Source organism: Hylobates moloch, unplaced genomic scaffold, assembly GCF_009828535.3.
Source record: "Hylobates moloch isolate HMO894 unplaced genomic scaffold, HMol_V3 SCAFFOLD_33, whole genome shotgun sequence".
NCBI classification, from domain to species: Eukaryota; Metazoa; Chordata; class Mammalia; order Primates; family Hylobatidae; genus Hylobates; species Hylobates moloch.
In genome coordinates, this window is record NW_026652308.1 from 1293824 (window position 1) to 1315688 (window position 21865).

The following is a 21865-nucleotide window of genomic DNA, read 5'->3' on the forward strand; positions in this document are numbered from 1 at the left end:
CATTTCCAGAATAGATGCTGTGGCTTCATTTTAAAGGTATAAAAACACAACTAGTCTCAGTGATGATTCACAAGCTGTGCAGGTCTCATTGATTGTGACATGCAGCTCTCCTGTTCAATAGGCACAATGAGGCCATAGAAGTCTCTGTCCATTTATTTGTCCTCTTTAGACTTTGACCCAGCGCTACAAAGGTGACAGTTTGGAAATGTCATTCCTTTCCTCGGGATTGTGAAGCTGAAGCCTGAGTCCTGGGCAAGTTGGAGCATCCTTCCTTCACTCTCACAAGGCCCAAGTTCTTATAGTCTTGGGTTTCACTGAAAGACTTGGGTGTGGGGAGTTGGGAAGGGTGGGACAGAAGTGAGAGAGCTGGGGTTCATCTCTGCTCAGCAGAATGAATAAGATAAAGGCTGATGAATGGCTGGGAAATTCCTGCTGATGTGGCTAAGGTTGAAGTAGGAAGGAGGAGTGTTTTGAAAGGTTTCCAACATTTAATTATTAAAATGAAACCTAGATTCTTGTGCCCATAGGCAAAACTTTGCAGAGATTCTCACCGCCAACTCCTGGCTCACTTCTCTATGAAACAATAGACTCCTGCTAGGGGTTTCCCACAGGTAGACGCTCTGTTGGCTTTGCAGAGGCTTCATAAGAAGCTAGTTCCGTGTTCTAACTTCGGGGGCTGTATGTTGTAGTGGAAAGAGCACTGGTTTGGGAGTCAGATCTGTCACTGGCTCCTGGTGGCTTTATAAACTAGTTATGTGATCTTAGAAAGGTTGGATTTGCTGAGCTTTAGTTTTCAGACCTGTGAAGTGGAAAAGAATATATACTTACCTCGTAGGGCTGGTGTGAGCAGGCTGCTGGGAGCAGTACCTGGGATCATGAATTCACAGAACCCGGCACGTGGGTAGCAGGTGCTTAATAAAAACATGAGCTTCCTGGCCCTTTCCCTCCCTTACAGTGCTGGATGGGAGCACCATTTGTGTTCAGTTGGGATCCTTTTATAGAACATTTTGTAAATTCTATGCTTCCAATTCATTTTATGGCCTTAGATTATAAAATCAAATGGTCTTGCCAAACATGTCTCCATGAGAGCAATCTTCTATAAGGTTAGTGTGAGAATCTTCTATAAGGTTAATGTTAAGAAAAACATTAATGGGATGGCAAGTGTCCACCTACAGAATGTTAAACTTGCAGAAAACTTACTGTGTTGTTCATTTGCTCACAGCAAAAGAATATAATCAATTGTATCTTATGGGGAAAAAATTCAAAATTTATGACAATCACCAACTCCTGATTGTTGACCTGAGTCACTATTACAAAAATGGAAATGTCTGGATATTCTGTTCCTAAAAGCCTGGAATCTGAGAACAGAAGACAGAACAGCAAGCTAGGGTGGCCAGTGCATGAGTTTGACCAGGGACTTGAACTCAATATGACAAGTGCCTCTGGTCTCCTCTGGAGAGGAAGTATATCCAATTAGGGACCAGCTTCGGTGTGTTTGAAGCCCTGGGGCCAGAGCTGATCTCCTGTGGTTGATGCTGTAGACTACAGGAGTGCCAGGCATGGCAGGTATCTGGGGTCTCTCCAGGGGAGCTCATGACCAGCACTGTGGAGTGCCTCCCTGGCATCTTGGTGCTTTGATAGTGCATTTCGGAATGCACTGGAGTAGGAGAGTCTCCTATCTGATTCCTCTTATCTGTCCGTTTCAGGTAAAATACTTCACATCAATGGACCACTGGGATTAGGGGTTAGAAGGACACACAGCCCCAGAACCCAGCTGCCATGGTGTCCTGGCTGTTACATCAGGAGGCATGTGGGAGCATGTGGGGCCCCACAGTCCACTCGGGCCAGAGTCTTCTTGATCAGTGTCTAAAGGTGGGGAGGGAGGTCCCTCGTGTCTTAGCTGGTAGGGAGGTAGTACCCATAGTGGTTATGGGTCTGTCTGGGAATGAGAGCTTTTTAAGACCTAAAAGCTTTTTCATAGACCTGGGTTTGAATCCCAACTCTGCTTTGTGAATTTGAGCCAATTCTGGACCTTCTGAGTCTCATTTTCTTCCCCTGTAAAATGAAGCCAATAACAGCTCCTACCTCACAGGGTTATGGTTGAGATTACATGAGCTAATACATGAAATACGCTCAGCCAGTAGCTGGTTCATAGTAAGTGCTTGAGAAATGTTAGCTACTATTATTAGTGCTTACCAAGTATTTTACCTGGCATATCTGTTAACTTTAGGGTGCCAGTGTTTTGCGTTGGTTGTGGGGAGGAAAAGGATTGGAAATACTCTTTGGTATCTGGAATCACTCTTCTTTTTCTAGTTTGAACATTTCTCCCTCATGTGCCCATTTCCATCATTTAAGAGAAAAAGGATAGGGTAACTCTAGTCGAGCTACGGTGTCACAGCTGTATGGGAATGTAGACTATACGGTTCAAATCCGCCACATCATACAAGAGAAAAATAATGTTGCCTTCAATTTTAACCATGAGAGCAAAGGGGTACTTACCTTATTCTTGGAAATGAGATATCTGAATTAGAGTCTCATGGTCAGGAGTGTTAAGGCTGATAGACAGCTAGCTCAAGGTCCCTTCCTATGTATGCCCTGGCCCATGCTACAGCAGAGTCTTAGGTGCTGGGATCTGCCTCACCTATGCTCAGCTGCTAGGGTCCCCCAAACATGCAGTGCTGCTTGAGGCCTTGCCTGTGCAAGAGAACAGAGATCAGCACACTATGGCCTTCCCTCAGCCACCGACTGCCTTTGTAAATAAAGCTTTATTGGAACATAGCCCATTTGTTTACCTGTTGTCTATGGCTGGTCTCACAGTACTACAACAGTTGAGTAGTTGCAACAGAGACTGCAGGCCCACAAAGTCTAAAATATTTACTACTTGGCCCATTAGAGAAAAAACTTGTGAATGTGTTTTGGTGGCGCTCTCTCTGGGGGCAATTCTGCCCCTCATCTTCTCACCCTGTTTCCCCAAAAGTCACCCACTGCTCCTTAGTTCTTAGTTTCTAGGCCACCCACTCTCCAGAGCCTTCCTGATTCTTGCTGCCATGAGGCAGAACTCACCACCATCATGCATTGGCTCTCTTTATCCCCAGACAGACTCTAGCTCTTAATACTATTATCCCATTGGTTTTGTTTGTGTTCAGATCTGTCCAGGTCATTGAAATGGGGGTTCTTGGAGGGTAGGGACCAAATCTTTTCCACTTTTGTATGTGATCTAGGGCTTGGCATATAGCCAAAATTTTAAGTAAAGGAATGAATAAAAAAATACATGTTTTGAATATATCAAACTCATGCAATGCACCCCCAAATAAAACAAACTCTGCAAAGAAAAATGCTAATGTGGATAGTCTCTGAGAAGTGTGAGTTGTCCCTGTCTCCATGGCAGTCACAGGTTTCTAAGGGACAGGGCCATCTTTGCTTTCCAAAATTTTCCATTTTAGGTTTTATAACCCATGTTGTCCCTCCCATGATGACCAAGCATTCTGGGTTGCTGAAGCTACTGATGAGGCAGGCATGGGTGGCTGCGTGCATTCAGGGTGGATTCCACATGCTGTTCTAGGCAACAGGCCTCATAAGAGGCATTTGAACAAAAATCTTCCTTGCATCTTCCACCAGTGAGAGAGTATTCCAATTTACTCTTGAGCAGTGACAATACACTAGGGGCGTGGGGTCCAAAGTCTGTCACTTAGGGCGGTTTACTCTAGGGGATGACATTCTTGCGGCTGTTGGGAGAGTAGCGGTTTGGAATAAGTTGGGTGGAGCAGGTGTAATAAAAAAGGAAGGAAGGTTAGAAAATGGATCAATACTATATTTGGGTCTTGAACTAATTTTCCAGGCCAAATTTAATTTCACTAGCACCCTCTCTTGGAAAAGTTGGGCACCTCTTAGATATGTGAAGTGGATTCTAACCTAAGGGGAAACAGTCCCTAAAGGGAAACATGGATCATGGTTGAGAGGAGGTCAATCAGAGGAGAATGGCATGAGCCCAGTGGAGCCAGCAGGCCCCTGCCATGTGTCTGGTACTTTCCTCTGGCTTCTGGCCAGATATGTGGTTCTCCCAAGCCATCAAGATAGTCAGGTAAGAATAGCACCAGGCAGCAGCAAGTATTTTCCATCTGTTAGACTGAAAAAACTGCATGGTTTCTTCCCTCATCTAAACCAAACCAAATAAAATATTCAAGCAACAATAAAATACAGCGTAACTCCATCCAACTGCAACAGAAGCTCATCCCGTTTTTCTGGTCTTGACTGTATGATCAGATGCACTGACATCTATGCATTGACCTCCATAGCTTGCCACTGCTGAGTAGGGCCTTTGGAGTTCCTAGCAGGGCTTAGAGCAGACTGCACAGGTCTGACAGGCATGGCTGGGTGGAGAAGAAACCAGACTTCCTAGGACCGGAAGCAGCAGGCAGCAAGAAAACCAGCCCAGCAGGCACATGGGGAGCCAGAAACTACTTTTCCTCAGAGGTTTCTCTGTTTTAGTACATGTATCTATCTCCATTTTACATGTTCCTCAGTGAATGACCTCCTCTGGAAGGTGGGAAAGAATATCCATTAGCAACCACAGGAGAATCTTTTTCCTGGGAAAATTCCTCAAGAGTGGTGTGACTACCATCCCAGGGACCAGCTGGTTGCCCTTGTGTGGAATGTTTCTGCAGGCTTTTCGACTAGAAGGGCTGGGAAACCCTGCCATAGCGAGTGAGGGGAAGCTGGAGGGCAATTACTGGACACAGGGGAGTGGAATCGGAGGACTGGAATGTACAGATGACACTCAACCAATCTTTAAAAGTCAGCACTAGAGCGAGCCATTCCATGATCAGATGGTGAAAAGGAAGTGATTTTTATGGAGGGGCATGCTCCCTCCTGCTCGGAAGACGTTAGCAACTCTGTCAAATGATTCCTTAGGAGCTTCTGGCTTTCATTATTATTTTGCCTGTTAAGTGTTCCTAGCAAGCTCCTCGGGGGGACCGTGAAAGGAGGCTGCTCCCACTCCTTCGTTAGCTGTGAGGAAAGCCAGCATGCCATGCTGTGGCCTTCTGGAGCCCTGTGTCCCCAGGGTGCCTCAGAGCCAGCATTCCCTGACAGCACACAGCCTCAGCTGAGAGAAGGCAGCAAACCCTGTCCTCTAGAGAGGTATTTTTGCAAAATGTGCTTACTTCATAGGAGGGAATGATATTGGTTAAAAAAAAAAAACAAAAAACAAACAAACAAAAAAACAAAAAACCCAAACGTTCTTTGTCTCTACGTAGGAGTTACAAAGATCTGTCAATTTCAGCAGAGAGAGACTTTTCATCCACCCTGGGCATGTTCAACTGAGATGGTGTAGGAGTTTGTAGCAGAAGAGAGAGAACTCTAGCATTCACTTTCTAGGTTTATTCCATCCCGTACATTTTTGTATTCTGTAAATCCAATGATCTTACCAGGAAATCTTTTCATTCACTTGAAACCAAACAGATAATCGAGGGGCTGGATCTAGTGTTGTATGTACAATGCTTCTTTAGAGCACAAAAGGCAAATTAAAACTAGACTGAGTTTTCTGTTCGGTACTATATGAGAAAAATTAAAATTTTCAAAGATGACACAACAGAATTCAGAGCCATCCTGCAACAGCGGCCTTTAAATTTATACCCAATTTCTGATAAAACTCAGCCCTGGAGTTGTCTTCCTGTTATTCTAACATCTTTTTCACATTCATCCTAAAATCTTTCTTAGGAAAAAAAAATCCAAAATGCAAAGAGTTTAAAAAACGTTTTTTTTTTTTTTTTTTTTCTCTCAAAGCAAATAGTTCCATAAAACACTAGGTCAAAGGGCCTCAGTGTGTGTTTACTGAGTTTGAAGGGCCAAGCAATAATCTATAAGAGGGACCTATTAGCAATATATTTGCAAAACTAAACCAAAATCTGTACAGGATATTATCAAAGGCTTAGGAACAACAGAACATACATATTTTATGAAGTGGTTGGAGAACCATCTCCCCTTTACTAGTTAACATACTGATGAGTGTCCCCATTTTCATAAGCAAGGACATACTGACACTAGGAGTTAGTTGAAAGGCCTGTCTCAGAAGCATCCTGCCCCAGGTAGCTGATCACAGTGGCCCCACACCACGACACAGCTTTTCTTTTGGTCGTTCTTGCTGAGTGCTTTCTCTAGATTTGGGCTGTCATTCAAGCCTCTTCACTTACAATGTTCATTAAAAATTCGGTACCATACCTGTCCCACTCCCAACCATTTTTTACTTCCTGATTCTTTTGTTTGCCTTGTGGGTAAAATGCAAATGTGTCCAAGGTGAAAGAGCAAACCAATCAACCTTTGAGTTTTTTTCCAGCGCCAGGAATGTGACATGAACAAAGGTCACTGGAGAAGCATGAGGGGTAAGTTAGCAGGGCCCTTTGTTGTGTGTGTATGAGTGTTTGTGGCTTTACCTAAGCTCTGTCCCCTTACAGAAATGGCCATAGAAGGCCTAGTGTGCTGGTTGCAAGAGGTTTTCCAACGTGATTCTTACCCCAAATCATAACAGGTTCATTCTCTGAGGTTCACTCACCTTCAAAACACACAGACAAGGGCCTTAGTTCAAGACTAACACTGAAAATGTCACGGACATTTTCATGCATTGGACACACGACAGCTTCCAGGAGCTTGTGGGTCTATTCGTTATCATAGATGCTACAGACTTCTTAACAGCTTGTGTTAGGGAACTGTTCTTCTTTCCTATCCCCGGAAGTGCTGCACCCATACACACAAACCCACATCTAAGAGTGTCTCCTCCACAGGCTGAAAAGAACGCCTCTTAGAATGTCAAGCATGAATATAAAAGGGCTTCCCATGACAGTGATCACTGAATCATGGGGAAGAAAGCTAAAAGGCAAATTTGCAATTCATCACATTATCCCCTGTTGTCTCAAATGTGATTCTTTTAAAGGCAGGCTGCATATACACTCTTCTTGAAGCATTTTTTTTCTTCTTGTAACACATTGTATATTCTTGTTTTTGTAGAATATCCGAATGAGGATAAAATGATAAAAATTACAATAGGTTAATTGCATCCCTTGTATCACATATTTTTGGTGCATTAAAAAAGGAGAAAAAAAGTAAAAGCAAGCAGCATAATAAATCCGGCCTAGAGAACTGTGTTAGTGACTTGACTTGAAGGGTTAACACAGATTTTAGAAGTAGTTAAAAATAGTATTAGAGGGTTATACATACAACAGTTTGAAATTCATATGGATTGTATTTTTTTCTTTTAAAAATGGCAAAATGTTTGGCAAATGTAAGCAAATGACTTGGACTGCGTTGGGTCTCACCAGCTCTGAGCCGGGTCAGTCATAGCCAGGCGAGGCCTACTGCTTCCTGAGGTCACTCTGTGGGGCTGGGGAAAGGTGGATGCCCGTCACTGGGAGGTGCTGGGCCCCCACCCGGCTCCCCCTCAGTCTTGAACGTGGAAATGGAGCTGGTGAGAGGTGCCAATTACAAACTCCAGCATGGATCACCCATTAGCATCACTGAGAGAACTCTGGGGCCTTGAACCACATGCAGACTGGGTGAGTCGTCTACACAGTGACCCATATTGCGAAAGTCAGAGAGAGGAGTGGGGCTTCCACCCCTCCGACTTGTGCGCCCACCCCCACCCCCACCTAGAGGAAGGAGGGTGGCACGGGGTGTGTCACTAGTGCTTAATCTGGCAATGTTTTCAACTTCGTTTTTTTTTATTTTTTTTAGTAAACTTTTAAAAAACGTTTTCTGTTTTGTTATGTGTATGTATATCCAGAAATGTCCATCCTCCAAGCTGGCCACCACTGTTCCCTGAATTTGGCAGTGCCTGTTGCTTGCAGCTGTCAGCATCCTGAAAACCATGAGGTGCCTTCAAAGTAGACTCTGTGGCCCAGCCGCGCGAGTGGCCTCCAGGACCCCGCCGCACGATCTCATTCTCTCCTTATTCTGAATCCTGTCTGGCTCTGATGTTGAGAAAAAGGACAAAGTCGGTGTGTCTGTGTGTGTGTGTGTGCGCGTCTGTGCCTCTGTGTGTGTATTGAGTTTCGGTTTTTTTTGGAAACCTTTTTTTCTTTTTTTAAGAAAAAATGACCCTTGGATTCCTAACACAGAGTTCACCCTCCTTTAGTCACTATAAAACCGACTCCATGTTTTCACACCACTCATGGTCTTCCAGGTTATAGATAAACTTTGTCCTATGTGTCTGGTTTGCGGGCACAGGGTCCCTCCCCAGGTTGTCTAGGGTCAGAGTAGAGGCAAAGAACTCACTGGTGCTCAGCCCGCCCTCGTGGTTTTTGATGTAGCGTTTATAGTTTTTCCTCAGGCACTGCCACGTGGTGGTGTACAGGATGAAGGCGAAGGATTTGAGCGCGATGGCGATGCTGACATACAGGTATCTGTAGACCACGTTGTCGTAGAGGACGCAGGCGCCCTGCTCCCCACAGAACGTGCTCCAGAACAGGCAGGTGGAGTCGATGCCCGCCCCGAAGATGAGGGGTGGAGGGATGAAGCCTGTTACGGGGAAAAGAATGTTAGCGTTCTGGATCTGGTGGCCAGTGCTCCCCTGTTCCTGTCTCTGCCTAGCTTTTCTTACAGCACTGCCAGGCAAATGTGTCTGACTCCGTGGCTCAAAGACATGCTCAGCAGGCAAAGCGCATGAGTTTGTGTCCCAGTTCTGCCTTTTTATTATGGTACAAATCTGAGCAAGTTATTTAAGCCCTCCTGCCTTAGTTTCCTCATCTGCAAAATGGGGATGATGATAATACTACAGTCTTCACCAGATGGCTGTGAAGACTAACTTTACACATAGAAAGCATCACTCTGGCATGGTGGCTCACACCTGTAATTCCAGCACTTTGGGAGGCTGAGGCAGGTGGATCACCTGAGATCAGGAGTTCGAGACCAGCCTGGCCAACATGGTGAAACCCCATCTCTACTAAAGAGACGACAACCTGGAATTTGCACTGTGGTACATGTTGGTACACACCTGTAGTCCCAGCTACTTGGGAGGCTGAGGCAGAATAATTGCTTGAACGTGGGAGGCAGAGGTAGCAGTGAGCCAAGATTGTGCCACTGCACTTCAGCCTGGGCAACAAAGCAAGACTCCATCTCAAAAAAAAAAAAAAAAAAAAAAGCATCTAGCACAGTGTGTACTGGGTCACTTTACCATGTAAAGTGAATGACGGCTGCTATTATCATCATCATCCTCTGCTGAGGGCCTGAGAAGGCCAAGACGGTCTTCCTTGAAGGGAAACATTCTTAGCGTCAGTGAAAGCGGCGTAGTCTCATAGGGGAAACTGCAAAGCGCCGGCATACTATGTGTGGTGTTCTTCTGTATGAGGCTTTCAGGGCTGTGTGTGCTCTTGTGTGCAGGGACCACAAATTGGACTTGAGTACATCTGTGTGTATACACATATAGTTTAAAATGGAAAATATCTGCATATATACTGACAACTTCCCTTCCCCTGGATATTTAATATTCCCAGCTCAGAATGAGGTGGTAACCAGTTTTGAAACCCTCACGGTAGAGCATTTCCGGTACCTACAACCAGTCACCAAAAATTGCAGATAAGATGAAAACCGTTCCCCTTCCTTACTTCAGTTCCCTGTTCCTCTCTGTGTTTGCCTGCTGTTATCCCTGAGTTATCAGACCTGGCTGCCCATGACAATCATCCAGGGCGTCCCATCCCAGACCAATGAAATCAGAGCATTTGGTGTGCAGCGCAGTCCTCAGCACCTTCACATTCCCAGGTGATTCTGAGTGAAGGGGGAGAGTGTCATCTCTACTATGGGAAAGTGACAGATGAGTCACTAATACAAATTAACTGTTCAAAAAAACTGTCCCCTTGAGGCCAGAATAAAGTGCCAACCATCTTCAGTGACAGACTGCAGGAGGAGGAAGTGACCTCTGGAGCTAGGTGTGGCCAAATCTGAGATCCCAGGGCCTGTATACCTCTATCCGGAGTGTTCCTTGCAGAGCTAGTCCTAGAGCATCTGAATTTAATTTGTATGAAGGAAGGTCCCTCTGAGATTTTGATGAGATCTAGACCCACAGCCCAGCAAAATACACCTACCCATAAAATCGAACCCGTATTTCAGGGGGTTCATAGGCCCCTGAAGTCCATCCATGATTGCCGGAATAACAGCACGTGCATTATAAGCACAGCAGCACCTTCGTTCTGTGGGGCCTCCAAAGGCAGTTGGGGAGAGGGGGAAAGCTTAATGAAGGAGGCAGCCCTTCCCCCGGTTTTAATGACAGGCCTGGAATCGGGCGAGAGCAGGGCTGTGTTACCCTATGAGTGCTAATGAGCTTGGCAGAGCTCCGGGCTCTCTCGGCCCAGGTGCCTCTGTACTTCTCCTTGGAACTCTTCACCTCTGCTGCTTGATACCCCAAAGAGAAGCCCCCGAGATTTCTGGTTGAAACCTCATTAAACTTCCCAAGCAGCTCGGTTTAATAAACAAGCTCCAAGCTCAAAATCCCACACAACCTGCTTCCTTCTTTCTGGCTGCCAGGTTGGGCTGTGGTCCTGCTGAATGGAAGCTCATATTCCTAGTATTCCTTGTGATCCCAAAGGCTGCCCAGGTGTCTGAGCCCTTCCCTACCAACCCTGTGTGTTTTCCCTGCCCCCTAACAAGTGCCTTTTTTCATTTCACTGAAAAAGAGCCAACTGGAGGAACTGCCATGGCAACCGCATAATAGAAACTAAGCCACACAGCACATTATTTATGTAAAAAATGAAGATCTGGAGCCAGTTTGTATTACAGATAGACCTAGAGATAAATGGAACTAATGTGGCCTGTTTCTGTGGCACAGCAGGGCAAAGCAAATCCATTCACCTTTCTGTCTCTGCATGGGGCATAATCATTATATTATGATTAGCTCCCAAATGCTCGTCCCTCCTTGTGAGCTTTCTTGAGGTCATTTCACTTTGTTCTAGCCACCCATCACCTGGCGACAGGGAGCCAAGGTTAGAGAGGACACCTCTAGTAAACGCTTTGCTGTGGGAAGGAACTGAGGGTACAGGTGTCCCTTGCTCTGTAATGCATGGATACTTGGATACAAATTCCAGGTCCGTGCAAATCAGGTCATATTTTAAGCACATCGAAGGAAATTTGCAACATAAAGGAACCATTCGTTAATATTTGTTAAAACCAAAATATCCCTCCAAAATACCACTGTGTAACTCATTCATGTACCTGAGTGAGAGTTTTTATAATACTTGGTTGTCTTTCAAGTAGGGCATACCTCTATGTGATAAATAAATATGCCAATTTTATCTTGCCTATTGTCAAGCTCCACTACCAGATGACAAAACCTCTAAACAACAATTTGAAAGCTACGTACTCAGGAGGCTGATGGGAGGATCACTTGAGCCCAGGAGTTCCAGGCTGCAGTGAGCCATGATCACGCCACTGCAGTCCAGGCTAGGAGACAAAATGGGATCCTGTCTCCAAAAAAAACAAAACCTACCAAAGTTTTTCATGCTATGCTCTGCTCAGTATTTCAGAGAGCGTTTGTGGTAGAGATGAAATTTTTTTTTTTTTTTTGAGACAGAGTTTCGCGCTGTGGCCAGGCTGGAGTGCAGTGGCATGATCTCAGCTCACTGCAACCTCCGCTTCCCGGGTTCAAGTGATTTTCCTGCCTCAGTCTCCCAAGTAGCTGGGACTACAGGTGCACGCCACTACGCCCGGCTAATTTTTGTATTTTTAGTAGAGACGGGGTTTCATTATGTTGGCCAGGATGGTCTGATCTCTTGACCTTGTGATTTGCCTGCCTTGGCCTCCCAAAGTGCTGGGATTACAGGCGTGAGCCACGGCACCTAGCCGAGATGAAAGAACTTTTAAGGTGCTAAAAGTCCTGGAGAGAAAGTCACTTGATCTTTCAATGTCTGTTTCTTCATCTTTAAAATGGAGCTAATACCACCCTCCTTGGTAAGGGCTAAGGTAAACACTACACAAATGAGCTGTGTGTGTGAGTGTTGTGCAAGGGTCTGATCTTTCCATGCAACCAGAACTTTTGCCACCTTATTCATGTTTCAGGGGACTTGGGGTGGTATTTTAGAATAAACTCTAGGTTGAGTACCTTAAGTATAACCTTTATGAGATTCCTTTTATACTTCTGAATAGTGAAAATATTGGCTTTTCCATCAAATTCATCTTTTCCTTTTTATTCACTTAAAATTCTTTCCCAAAGGGAAGGTCTAGCTATCAGTCCCTAAACTGCAGCTGTGCAGAGAATATTTTTTGTTAGAGGCCTCTGCCATTCTGGAACTCACCTGATGGGTCACAGAAGGGAGTCCCACCTTGGTGTCATTTTCATGCCCAGCCCCACATCCTTATATGTTTATCACTCAGTTGGACCAAACAAAAACTCAGGCAGTCCCTGCAAGGAGCTGGTTCCCCATAGACAAATGGGAGACTGTGACAGGCAACTGTCATGATAAGTAGTATCATTAACTACCTCCTACCCAGGACTGTATAGAGTGCTCTACATCCATTATGCATCCCCTCCATAACCACTCCCCCTGCCCCACCTTATTTCACATACAAATAAACTGAGAGTGACAGAGATTATTTGTTCCAGGTTTGATATTTCATAATTCCAAACCCAATAATCTCCTTCCTTCTAATTCAGAGTTTGTTGATTTGAGAAGACTTTAGAGCTCTTATTGGGGATTTCCAGGGATACAGAGAACATTTTATTTACCCTTTTGCTAAGCTCCTGGAGTAACGGGCTTGTAGAAGCCTGGTTTTGAAGTGTGCAGAGGGTGAAACACACAGGGGGTTTGATCTTTGCAAAGCGGGCAGCCCTTCCTTCTCTGGGGTTGCTAATACATAGAGAAGGCTGGGAGACTTATTTTGTAAACAAACTCAGTATTTCGCGGGACACCTGAGGCAGTAATGGCAGATACTGTGCTTGTCAGCAGGAAGAGACACGGAGTTGTCATCGTGGTAGGCTTTGATGTGAACTCAGACAGGGAGTTCACATCTGGAGTTTTGGTGATGGGGAGGAAATGCAAATTTCTGAACCAGAGACAGCTGATTTTGGATTCTAATTCCGCCACTTGGGAACTGTGTGATTCACACAACTTTAGTGCATCTCGGTTTCACTGTTTATACAACGGGCACGATCATACCTTCAGGCAGAGCTTTTGTAAGGAATCAATGGGACGCCATTTGAGAAGCCCTCACAGGGTGGGCACTCCAAAAAGCTGGTTCCCTTGCTGCTGTTTGGCTTTTGTTCCATGTTCAGGAACTCTTTTGGGTAAATGAAAATCCGTCCTAAGTTCACCACCTCTAGAGAAAGAGTTGCAGAAAACCTTTCAAGCTGTGATTCAGTGAATAACTCCCATTGGCAAGAATTCTGCACATCTACCGGGGAGGCTGAGGCAGGAGAATCGCTTGAACCTGGGAGGCAGAGGTTGCAGTGAGCCAAGATCACACCATTGCACTCCAGGCTGGGTGACAGAGTAAGACTCGTCTCAAAAAAAAAAAAAAAAAAATTCTCCACATCATAAGTGAGTTTTAGAGGATAATCAGGTGTGTCCAGAAGGGAGGACAAGGGCAGGGGGGCAGGTGGACTTTAGTGTCCCCTCTGGTTTTGAGCTCCTTCACTGTTCAGTCCTTAGTTACAAGGGAGCTTGATGATGGTGGTGTATTTCTTTAGTAACTGTGTCTTTTGAAGAAATGCTGTCTGTCTTCCCTAAAGACTGCAAGAGCAGTTCTCTTTTTTTTTTTTTTGAGACGGAGTCTCGCTCTGTCGCCCAGGCTGGAGTGCAGTGGCGCAATCTCGGCTCACTGCAAGCTCCGCCTCCCGGGTTCACGCCATTCTCCTGCCTCAGCCTCTCTCTTTTTTTTAATCTTGTCTTCTCCCTATGTCCTCTGGGCAGGAACTTGTGGATGAAGCAGGTGTTAATAGGGTCCCATCGTTGGGGAACTGGGAACCCACCGTGTGCTGAGGAGGGTATGTGCAGGCTCAATGCTGTTCCCCGCTACTAGAGGGAATATTAAAAGGACTAAATCTTACTATTACACTCTGGCTTAAATTGCAGCTATCTATATTTCAATGCATAAATTGCTGCACAATTTAAGAACATTGTCTCTGTTTTCCTGAAATCTATTAACAGAGAGAGATTAAACCTCAGGGCCTTATATCTTGGCTATTTAATTTACTCTCTCAGTTGAAATGGCTGGGCCTATTTATATTCTTCGGTCTAAACTTAAAAGGTGAACTGAAAGGCTTTTGTAAGAAAAATAAGTTCAAATTCCTTTATGGGACAAAATGGAAGCTGAAAATTACGGCCATTTACATTTAAAAAGATATCTGTTTCTCTCTGGCTTACCTGCCAAGACTCGAATTCACCATGGAATCTCTATTCAACCTGGTGGAATTACTGTTATGTCCAGCACCAGCTAGAAAGGGAGATGCTGAAAAGTGTATTCTCCTGGAAGGTTTAATGAGTTCTCTGCTTCAGCAATGCCAAGAAAGAATCTGGGCTGTTTTCCAGTGATACCTGACATTTACTTTTCTTAAACTGGAGAGTCTGGAGGAGCTACTATGTTCTCCTTTCATTCCTGGACCCCTTGTGAAAGTTGCTAAGGCCCAGAGAGCTTAAATAATCTGCCACATGGTCAGGAAAGGCAGAGCTAGGCTCAAGAGCAGGTGTGACTGACTTTAGAGGGCCATGGTAAATACTGGATGTCATCTCAGCATAGGTAAGGGAGGCAGATCATGGGTGGTGCAGGTCCATCAGGAGGTGAGGTACACTGCTGACAGAGCCAGGGCACATGGCTGGCGCCTAACATATGTTTGCCGAACGAACAATTAAAAGTGTAGGCAAGTGGAAGGGGTCTTCCATGCATCCCACTGCCGTATCTCACTCCCTCTCGTCTCTCACCTGGGGCCCCTGGGCATGCTGTGCTTGCTTCTTCCAAAGCAGCATTTAACACATTCATTTCTCCACTTGCCTATAAACTTTGTCATATGCAAGATGATGCTCACAGCAGGAACTCAACAAATGTCTGACAAGCCACATCAGGAGTGTCTAGGATGTGCTTTTCCAGAGTAGTTCACAAATCACCCCAGACCAAGGACAATCTGCTCAGGAATGACCCCTGCCTACAGAAATGCACCCCGAGGGCCTTCGCTATGCTTTTGGCTAGGCAGGCACGCTGGAAAATTAAGAGGCAGGGTCAGTGAATGGGGAGTTTGTGGTGGTATTGTGGAAGCTAAGCCCATCCCTAATGACACCCTGAGACACTTGATCTATTGTGTCTTATTCTATTAAAGGCTTCTCCATAGCCCCAGTCCCAGGGGCTCCAAACCTCAGCCTCATCTTGAGCTTTCGTTGCTTCTCTTTTGCTTTCACTTAGGTCGGTTGGGTTGGGGGGTCTCAATAGATGCTGTCTCTCTATGTGGCTCCCATCTGTCTTTGCCATTCAAACCCACTGCTTTGCTGGTGGTCAGCTTCTCACTTCAATGCTTTTGATAGGTTATCCTGCATCCTGCTAAACCTCATGCCCTGCTCACCTGCTGCTCTACCTAAAGCAGAATTCTGAATGTATATTCACTCTCCCATCTGAAACCCCCATTTGCTCCACACTGGCAACTACTCAGCCAAGTATAATTTCTCCCCTTGAAAATCAAGGCCCTCTATAACTCTTCTAACCCCACACCTTCCCCACACTTGCTTCGTTCTCCTACTGGAGCCGCCAGAGGCAGGATATTGGCACCTACTCATCTGTGCACCCTGAGCAGCCCCTAGACAGCACCTTGGATGTGGAAGAGTCTCAGCGCACGTTTGTTTCCACTAATTTAATTTGGTGTAACGTCCTGGCAAGCAGTAGGCCCCAGGAACAAGATTCTAGACCAACTCAGGAGCAGAGAGTTTGCCCACAGCCCGGAGAGAAAAGGAGTAGCCACGACACCTGCAGAAGAGTAAAGGAGGATGGACTCAATTATACCAGGAATTCTGCTATGAGTAGATCGTTCAGTTTCCTCTGAATTCACTGACCTTTCTCCAGCTCAGTGTCTTCCTCCCCTACTCAACATACACTTGTCCACGTGAGCCTTTCATTAACTCACTCTCAACATCCAGGCTCTTGACCCCTGTCCCTCTCTGGCCAGCAACACCCTGGGCTTTGTCATTGGTCAGAACTGCTCCACTTCCATAATCTCGAAGTCAGACAATAAGGCTTTGGCCACAGCCTCCCGTTCTTTTTCCGTTATTTATTACAACTAGTTTTTACAGTTCCTGTATCCTCTCTCCTTTCTCCCATCTCAGCCCTACTTTGATCATCACCCTCAGCTTCTTTGCTCCACGCTCCTGCTTCTACTCCAGGGTGCTGGGGCCACTCCCAGAGCCCCACTGACCAGTGCCTCTGCAGGCCCTGCCCTGGCCCTTTCTACCAACTCCTTACCGTTGGTGTGTAAAGCAACAAGGGAGACCAATATCACATTCATTTCTAGCTCCTGCCCTCTTCACTTACACCCAAGTGTCTGGAAAGAGGGTCTTCCTGTTCCCCTATCCCACTTCCTCACTGTGACCCATGAGGATGGTGCCTCAAAGATGGCCCCCTCATTGTCCAGTATGGTAGACACTGGCCACATCTGGCTACTTATGTGAAAACTAGTAAAAATAAGTAGGCTACAGAAGCCACATTTCAAGTGTGCAACAGCACCTGTGGTACAGACAGAGAACATTTCCATCATCACAGAGTGTTCCACTGGAGAGCGCTGGTCTCCACCACTCCCAACTTGCCCTACATCCTCTCTTCCTCTCATAAATAATTCCCCTGTTCACTACATTACCCAAGACTTTCCTAGGAGTGGGCACTGTGCGTGCCCCTTTCTGAGACTCCAGTCCTTATGCTTCCACTCAGAGAATAACGCAGGTTCCTCCTTTTATTTCTCAACCCTACCCTCTCCCCATCCTAGCATGAGCCTCAGTCATTCACTTCATTACAGCAGCAACTTCTTCAGCCATGCTCTTATTCTCCACATGGCAGACAAGCCCTTTCTAAAATACACAGTGGATCTTGTCACTCTCTGGTTAAAGCCCGTCAACAACTTTCATTTGCTTCCCGGGTTCAGGTTCAAGGGATTCTTCTGCCTCACCCTCCCGAGATAAAGGTCAAATGCAGCAACAGGGCAGAAGCCCTTCCTGACCAAGTTCCTGATCTACTACCCTCTCCAGCTCCATCTTCTTCCATCCCCCCTTTCCCCCCAGTCTGGGCCTTCTGCAGCCCCCAAACATGCTGGGACCTTTGTTCATCCCCAGGCTTTTACCCCTTAAGTCCTTCTCCCTGCTCATCTGTATGACTCTTACTCCTTCCCCAGGGCTGAGCATAGACATCCCATCCTTTCCAAACCCACTGCTCCCATCCCAAGGCAAGATCAGGAGGCCCTTCTACATATTCCTGTTGCACCTGTGCCAACTGGAATCTTGTCACACTAACCTGTGATGTCCCCATTGTATCCCCATTGCCCTTGCTAGGCCAGCAAAAAAGTTGACAATGTCACAGGATCTGATGTCTTTGCCGGCCTTCACATTAACAATAATGGTGGTTAATCTTACTGGGTCCTGCAAGAAAGGGAATTAGGCCAAATGCTAAGACTTCTTCAATGAGCTGCTTTTAATTGAAAGATGAAGCTGTGTCACAGTCTTCTAGAGCAGGGTTTTCCAGTCTCTAATTTAAGACTCATAATGGGCAATAAAATCAATAGAGTGGGTCACAACCAACTTTTTTAAAAGCATGTAATAGACTAGAATAGAAAATGGCAGAACGTGTCATACCTATTACAGTGAGTATTTTTTCATGTTTTTTTTGTTGTTGTTGTTTCAGCTGTATCTAGGCATAGCATGTGTGTACTGGGCCATAATGCAAAACTTGTCATCTCTTGCTCTAGATTACAGTTGCAGCAGTTGAAAAACACTATTCTAGGTACCACCTGGTTGATTATTCCTGGGGCAGGCATACAGATATTGAAACTGATTTACCGCAGTGTATGATGATTTTAACAGTATCATATGCCTCATAATGTTCACTTTTCCTTTCAACTATCCTACAATTTTCATTAACTTTTCAGAAATATCTTGCAAATTGTTTTCCATCTTGTGCTATCAAAAAAATATTTTGCCAGTTGTGTTGAGTCCTTAGTATCTGTCTAGAGGTGCAGAGATCTCCATAGCAACTCCACAGATGAGGAGGGTGGGCTCTTACCTTCCCTGGCCAGCCCCAGAGGACTCATAAGGGCGGAGCTGGGGTCACTTACCTGGGAATGGGTCATGGCTTCGAACACAATAGGTTTTCAATAAACATTAGCTTCTTGAACAAATGCATATGTGGAATGGCTTTACCATTTGCAAAAATTAGGGTCCCAATGTGCCAGTTAATATTACACATCCACTATCGATCCACCCCACACTGCAGTGAGAGCAGGGGTGTAATGATGTATGCAGATTGCACCCTCCCACTGACAGGAAAAAATCAGCACGATCATAACTCTGCCTTGGTATTTCTGCATGCTACTACAGCTTCCCAGGAAGGCCCAAATGCTTTACTTTGAATTAGCGCTGAACTTGTTTTAATTGGGGCATCTTCACACCTAGAGCACTTCTATTTTCCATGACTTAGACTTAAGACAATGCCATTTGAGTTTCCATGTATACACCAAGAAACATGGATTGCTATGGTTGAGAGCATTCTGAGGTCTTCTACCAGGCACAGAGGAAATGATCACAGATTGATAGAAAGTTTTTGCTATAGGCAGAGAAGGAAGGTGAGGAGAGACATATGCTATGTATTTGCCATTCCCCAGGGAGGACCTTAATGGATCTAAAGGTTAATATTTTTCTTTCATATATCGGCATATAAAAATTAATCTCATAAAAGTAACAGACATTTCGTTCAAAACTTTAAAACAAATTGAGAAAATACAACCTTATTACTCAAAGGTAATAGCCGATACTCTTTTGATATCTTTTGCAATATTTTTCCACTTTATTACATTACAGACCTTTTTTTCCCCTTCCACCTATCATGTGCCCTTTCTAAGTCTATATTTTTCTTTCCAGAATTTTAAAGGGGAACATAAATCCTACTGCGATGATAGACCATAACTGATTTAAGTAATTGCCTGCCGTTGGGCTTTTGGGTTGCTGCCAATTTTCCACTTTTACAAACATTTCTATAGCTAGGTATTTGTGCTTATCCACGATTATATACTTGGAATGAGGAATTTTATTTCTACCCTAAAAATACAGGTCATGGTTGTCTTCCCTTCTACATTCAGATGCCATTTAAAGTCCACTGGGGAAGGCGACTGTCCTATTATTCAAGGAAAAAAGTTATCTTCATCTTGGCCTTAACAAAAGAACGCTCGTAAAGCAACAGTGTGGTACGGCAAGAGAAAAGCAGGCATAGCTGGGAACCAGGCCCAGTGTTAGCCCAGCCAGTGCACAGGAAGGACCTTGGGTGAACCACGGACTATCTCATCTTCCTTTTGCGTATCTTAAAAACAAGAGGTTAGATTTTATTCCTTCTTTCTATACCAAATCTTGAAACATGGACCCTATAGTATGAAGGTCACATTTGCCCCATCCCAGAAATTCAAGGTAAATGAACTAAGTCAGTTTGGAAAAATTTAAAGGATGCAAAGTTTCCATTTTCAAGGCATTGTGAGAACGCCTCTCTCTCCCAGCTGGCGGCCCCATAAACGAAGCATTTCACAAGCTGCTCATGGCTTGCTTAATGAAGATGCCAAATTACACCACCAGATTTTTTTCCCCTTTGGTGCCATCACTTTTCCTCCTTATGCCGATGAGAATTCAGGGTGGCATGAAGATAAGAGTTGGTATAAATGAGAACTTTGTGATATCCAGGCAGTGTCTGAGTTTATCTCTGACCAAAATTTTGAGACTTAAAATTTCTTATTTACTAATAATTAAACTTCAAAGAAAAAAGAGACAGACCTAGGAAATGGGATAATTTCACTGACAGTTACTCACCTAGTAATAAGCATCCAATTCATTATTGAGGAAATAAAAAGATAATACGTACCCAACAAACGAAGGAGGAGAAAAAGAACTCCCAAAGCGTAAGACTTGAGTTCAGGGCTGACTGTCCTACGTGCAAAGAGATGAAGAGAGAAAAAAAAAAAAAAAAGATTCTTATCAGTCCCCTGTAATTAACAGACCCCAGAGTCATTTGCTGCTGTCCATCAGAGCTCTTCTTTAGAAAATTACTAATAGTGTCTTTTTTTTTTTCCTGCCTAAAGTCTGAAAAATAACTGCAACTGTGGTGCCAAGATAAGTTTAGGAATTTAACAGTGTTTTTTAGTAACTGGAGCTAACCTTGTCATTTGAAGGACAGAATGCAAATTTGGTCATAAAGCCTATGTTTAAAGACAGGTTGGTTTTGCTGAGATCAGGAAGCATCTTAAGTTGGTGGGGTACGTGTATGCAGGGGAAAACATCAACTAAGAAAATAACTCCCCTTATCCTTCACAAACAGGCTGAAACCATGAGCACCTTTACCATTCTCCAGTCATTTTGTGAAATCCACCAAATTAGCATGGTTAGACACCCTAGATGGACCACTTGGGAAATAATCCACTTAGCATGTTTCAGCACTGTGAGGTTAATACTGAGTGTCAACTTGATTGAAGGATGCAAAGTATTGATTCTGGGTGTGTCTGTGAGGGTGTTGCCACAGAAGATTAACATTTGAGTCAGTGGGCTGGGAAAGGCAGACCCAGCCTCAATCTGGGTGGGCGCCGTCTAATTAGCTGCCAGCACAGCTAGAATATAAAGCAGGCAGAAAAACAGGATAAGACCAGATGGGCCTAGCCTTCCAACCTACATCTTTCTCCTGTGCTGGACTCCTCCTGCCCTCGAACACTGGACTCCTAGTTCTTCAGTTTGGGACCCAGACAGTACAGGTAAGTCATCCCAGGGCAGCAGGTCATGGCTTTCATTGAGCGATGGGGACGTGACTCTGGCTGATTGATTGAGTTAGACACCAGTACAACGTCCATGATGAGTCTAGTGTCTCTGGACAGAAACACAGTACCCTTTAGAATGTGCATGTTTCAAAATCCAAGTTCTTCAAAGCTATTATCAGCTCCACATCTCCAGTTTTTGCACTTTCGTTTGAAAGCACTGACTTGAAAGACACATAAATAGAGGCAAATTCTCCTTATCAAGAAAGCACGCTGGTATAATGAGCTAGAATATTTATCACCTGAAATTTGATTTCCTTTCAGCTATCATGTCACTGGGAACCAAGTGAGCAAGGTGCTAAGATCTCCCTTCATATCCTGTTGGGAAACTGGTTCCTATGAGAAGAAGAATCTTTCTTGGCTTGAGTTATGAAGAAACGGAGGGCTCCGTGCGAACACTATTGAAAGCTCTGGACAACACTGGGAGGAGTCTTAGCTCTAAATGTACTATCTGGGTGACCTTGGGAACACTGCCTAATTACTCTCGGAGCCCAGTGTGGGGCCTAAGAGGGGCTGGGCATCAGCTTTTAACCTCACTTCCAGACGTTCTGAGCACTGTTGTTGGTGGGATGGTCCTGTTTGGCATGACAGTGGGTCCATTCTTCTGGGAGGGGGCAAGGGCTGGTGCACATCTGTGCCCCTGTGCCAGCCTGAGACATCTGTGATGGCAAATCAGACTAGGAAGGTGATGGAATAAAGCTGTGTCTTGGACCTCTCAATATGCACAATGTATAGCATGTGCTTCCAGCACAGTGTGGAGTTATAAGCCTAGGTCATTTAGGCCATCTGTTGCTGATTAATTTAGAGGGAATCAAATATTTCCAGCAAAGCTCCAAGAGCTGTTTATCAAGCTGAGATTTGGAAGTG

At 44.9% G+C, this 21865-nt stretch overlaps 1 protein-coding gene across 6 annotated transcripts in view; it reads right to left on the reverse strand.

Annotated features, from left to right (window-relative positions):
- LOC116463341 (solute carrier organic anion transporter family member 3A1) overlaps positions 1-21865 on the reverse strand; it is a 326247-nt gene that overhangs the window by 1191 nt on the left and 303191 nt on the right. For 4 of the 6 annotated variants that reach the window (XM_032146403.2, XM_058434560.1, XM_058434559.1 and 1 more), the window contains exons 9-10: positions 20059-20123; positions 7995-8508 (exon numbers count right to left, since the gene is read on the reverse strand). In XM_032146403.2, the coding sequence (XP_032002294.1) occupies positions 8129-8508; positions 20059-20123 (445 nt within the window). In that variant the 3' untranslated portion in view covers positions 7995-8128. Of the gene's footprint in view, positions 1-7693; positions 7962-7994; positions 8509-20058; positions 20124-21865 lie in introns of those variants that run through there. The other 2 variants (XM_058434558.1, XM_032146404.2) reach the window with 2 other exon arrangements.